The following is a 4,682-nucleotide window of genomic DNA, read 5'->3' on the forward strand; positions in this document are numbered from 1 at the left end:
TTACAGACTCAGGGCTGAGTTGTAGCTGTCAACATATTCATCTGCTGGTAAACAAAACTAGTGAACTTCACTTGGTTGTTGAAGAGTTGTAGCATTTATTTTTTGACAAACTGTAGCTAATACTGAAGATTCTGTGCTACATTTACAGTTCATTAATAACATCCAGCATACCTGCATGCCTGTCTTGAGTGCAACCTCTTTCTCTGTCTGTCCCACACACTCGCATCACACATTCGCACAAGAAGCTTAGTTTTGTCTTATACTGTGTTGAATGAAGCCAAAGTGTTCCCATATGACTGACAAAACATCTTTTTTCTGTACCAGCTTGTTCTCATCTGGACCTCTCCCCAGCTGCATTTCTTTTGACTTGAGTTGTTTCATCTTCACTGAACACATATGGTTAAATACATCGCTTTGAACTGCAGGTGGAAATTCTGTATGAAGGAATGAATTCATTGAACATGTCTATATGACTAAAATAAGGTTGGTTTGAAAAGTTGCCCTGCCATACTGCAAACAATTTTTTAATACCCATCACTGAAGACAGCGAGGCAATGGTTGCACCTCAGAGCACATCCCCTTTTAAAGAGGTCATCAATGCAGGGCTAGGATGGGCAGAGTGTAAGAATCAGTGAAAGGCAAGGAAGTGCAAGGCCAAAACTAGTTTACTTGATAGTGGACTACAGGCTTACACAGCTCAACAGAGAAGGCAGCTAGTGGAAATGTATCAAGCTGAGCAGAAACTTCAAAAATAGGAGAATGAAGCTTTTGACAAAATATTGTGGGCACAACGGGAAGCAGATGAAAGGAGACTCCATGCAAGCCCAGCAACAGGCATATCATCAGATGTTTATGCAGCTAATGGACACTGTCATCATTGCTTTGTGTCCTGGTCAACAAATGCACCCATAATCACCACACAGAATTCATCCAGCTCCAGTGGGGTCAACCACTGCTACTGCCGGGCCTATGAATAACTCCCCTGTGCCACAGCAGTCCATGCCACCTGTGGCCCAATGAATGGGTCACTTTTTTTAATATAGCAGATTCAAGGTGATGATGACAGTAATTTGTAGCCGTTTGCACGATGAAACTAACGAGGGAATGGACAAGTCAGACTGTGAGACAGAACTGGTATCTAATTAAGTTCTTGTCAGATAGCCTGAAGCTGGCCTGTGCAATAAGCCACCAGTTTTCCAGACCCCATCTCAGAAATAAAGTTCTTATAAACTAATGCTAACACATGGCTTTAAGATCTAAAACAAATATGCAAAAAAATCTTGCAAATGTTCTACAAAGTAAAATCCGAATATAAGGGTAATCAAGGCTAAATTATGTACTGTATATATATTAAAGAAGCAAATGCAGGAAGCGCTTTTGCATGTTTTCCATAAAGACTGACGTAGAAGATTGAAAAACAACCAAATAAGCAAAAGGTTTAAGTGAAAAAAGGATCAAACTGAATATGAATTTGATTTTTTTTTTTTAATTTAAAGGTTGTGAATTAAAAATTAACTTCAACATCCTTAACTCATCAGTTCTTTTTACCATGATTACTTTTTTAAAAAGTTTTATGAAAGTTTGCAAACACCTAAAGCAACATACAGTTTATTGACATAAACATAGTTACAGACAATAAGTAAAGCTTGTAAGTATGCATTTGGTATATTGAAAACCACTGAAAAAAACAAATAAAGCTTATGTTATACAACATATTTGCTTCATAATATATTCCATCAAGTGGCAAGGGGAAGTTGTGAGAGAGTTTGCATGTTTTTCCTTGGTTCTGTGTGGGTTTCCTCCAGTTTCCTCTCACAGTCAAAAGACATGCAGGTTAGGTTAAGAAGACAGTCTAAATTGCTGGCATGTGAACATGTGAGTGTGACTGTGTTTGTCAATAGATTGCAGACCTGTCAGGGATGTAGACTGCCTCTCACCCAGTGTTTGTTGGGATAAGATTCTGTCCATTACAACCCTGAACAGGATTAACAGTTCATAAAATACATGGATGAATCATTCAGTCATTTTAACAAAATACTTATACCATAAAAGGATGCATCTTCCATAATAAAGTATTAACAAATTGACAATTCATGAGGATCTACTGAAATGTCTCAGCTGTTTTTGAAAATTCCAAAAATCTTACATCTAATTTCTTTTGTCCTAAGACAGTACACAAAAGGATTTACAAGAGATGGACCAAGGATGGTCCCGATCATTAAGCCATGGCGAGCCTCAAGAGTTAATACCACACCCAACCTGGTCAAGACCATGAGAATAAATACTGGACAGTAATAACACGTTACCACAACCAAGTGACTCAAACAAGTGCTGCCCATTTTCCTTTTGTTACTATTTGTGGATACTTTAACAAAAAATATGATCAAAATGTATGACAGGCAAATAAATGTGAAAGTGAAAAATAAAATTAAAAACACTATGATGGACGCCTCATTGAAATAGGGTGTGGGATCAACACATGTAGTTCGTATTATGGCAGGATAGTCACAGAAAGTGTACTTCAGCTTTGAGTAGCAGTGAGGGAGATATAGCAGAGTTGCTGAAACACCGGACACAATAGCACAGGCAACAATCCACAGGATATATGTAAGGACAAGAGTGCGCACATTTGTTAAATAACTGTGGTACTTAAATGGACAACTAATAGCAATCAATCGATCAAATGCCATAATCGATAAAGCAAATGTCTCCATTACCCCTCCCAAGTGGAAAGCAAACATTTCAATGAAGCATGGCACATAGGATATGGTTTTAACACCAGCAACTAGAACCCCAATCATTGTTGGACTGGCACTGGAGGTGTACAGTATATCAACAACAGCAAGATTGCAAATCAGAAGATACATTGGTTTGTGTAATCGCTTGTCATATATGATGAAGAGGATGTTCATTATATTGGCTAATACAGCAAGAACATAGGTAATTAATATAACCACACCAACCACAAAAGGCTTTTCAGTTTTCTCAAAACCACCTATAATAAATTCTGTTACTTTGATTGAAGCATTCTGTAAAGGCATATTCAACAAAATATCAAGATGACCAAAATAGCAAAAAAGAAGTTGATGAAAATACTCTTCTTAAAGCAAAAGATCATTCAATATATATCATAAACAGCCAGTTGTAATCAGATTTGAAAAATGTAACTCCACCTGAGCTCAGTCGAACAGCTCTCTCTAAAACCAACAATGGAGTTTACCAAGCAGCTTCCAGGATTTAAGGTGTTAAGGCTCAGCTGAACGGTATGTTTTCATTGGACAGCCCCATTGTCCAATCACATTGGATACTGATGCCAGCTAATTTGAGCTACTAGTTAGTTAGCTTATTCTAATTATCAACATCTGGAATCCTATATCCTAGATAGTCATTTATCTGCAAAATACGGCTGGACAATATCACATAAAATAAATATCACAATTAATTGTCACATTTACCTCAGTCATGATTAATCAAACTATACCTTATTAAATACACTTGTGCACAATATTATCTGTCATCACAGTGGAACTCTTAGTTGTTTGTACTGAAAAATAAACAAGAAAACTCTGGATTATGACTTACAGTATATTGTTATATTTATTTAAAGCCATAATATGTAACTATTCCGCATTAAAATGTCTAAAAGCGACTAGACCTATGTTATATAATTTGTTCAGTTATATACTTACATTATCCCAAATGTTTCCAACAATTTGGAAATAATCCTGAGAAATCCATAATTTGAATCAAGGTAATGGTCAATTTTATTTGGTCACCTGTCAATGGCGTCATATCTCCTCTACCAAAGAGTATATGTGCTCAAGATGCATATGTTGGTGTTGTGGTTGTCCACCACAATGGCGTCTACCAAAGAGTATATGCATACAAGATAATACTTGGTGGGCGTTGTGGTTGTGCGCCAGAAACTGTCATAAATTGACTTTTATTCAGTTTTAAGCCACATTTTTACGATAATTTTTTAGATCTTGGTGTTTTTTTAACTATGTCTTTGAACCTGATGAAGGATTTTAGTCATCGGACGTCTGGATCTTAAGTTATCAGAGAAACAAGCCAAGCAAATGTTAGCAGCAGCTCAACTAGCAGCCCCTCTCGGACGTCCTGTGCCCACCAAACATCATCAGAGAAACAATGATTTTTTTTATGTGAAACTGCTTTATTCAGTGTCTTTACGAGTTTTATTCCACATGTATGTTTGGTTTGGAGAGGAGGAGACCGCTGTGGATAATTTGGCTCACAGTAAAAACACGCTGAACGGCTGGATCTTAAGTTATCAGAGAAACAAGCTGAGCAAACGTTAGCAGCAGCTTGGCCAACAGGCCCCTCCTGTACATCCTGTGCCTGCGTCAGAGGAACACTGATTTTTTTTTTCTTTACGTGAAACTGCTTTATCCAGTATTTTTACCTGTTTTAATCAGCAGTGGAATGAGACAAAGAGGGGGAAAGGCGTAAAGCAGCATTCTTGGCCACCCCCAAGGGATCCACCCTATGTTACCCACCCTGTCATGCGGCGTCAGGGAGAACAAGAGCGGGCAGTGGGTGTTGTTTTGACTGGCTAACAGGTCCACTCTCCCGAACGAGTTCCAAATCTGCTACACCAACCTGGGATGCAGCACCCACTCGTCTGGCAAAGGGCTGTCCCTCGACATGAGGTCGGCGCCCCT

At 38.3% G+C, this 4,682-nt stretch overlaps 1 protein-coding gene across 1 annotated transcript; it reads right to left on the bottom strand.

Annotated features, from left to right (window-relative positions):
• Positions 1–1,512: 1,512 nt before the first annotated feature.
• LOC137186777 (olfactory receptor 10G4-like) lies at positions 1,513–4,436 on the bottom strand. The gene has a single exon (XM_067595826.1). The coding sequence runs from the start codon at positions 3,039–3,041 to the stop codon at positions 2,115–2,117; it is 927 nt and encodes a 308-aa protein (XP_067451927.1). The 5' UTR covers positions 3,042–4,436; the 3' UTR covers positions 1,513–2,114.
• Between the last annotated feature and the right edge of the window lie 246 nt (positions 4,437–4,682).

The sequence above is a fragment of the Thunnus thynnus genome, chromosome 7, assembly GCF_963924715.1.
Source record: "Thunnus thynnus chromosome 7, fThuThy2.1, whole genome shotgun sequence".
NCBI classification, from domain to species: Eukaryota; Metazoa; Chordata; class Actinopteri; order Scombriformes; family Scombridae; genus Thunnus; species Thunnus thynnus.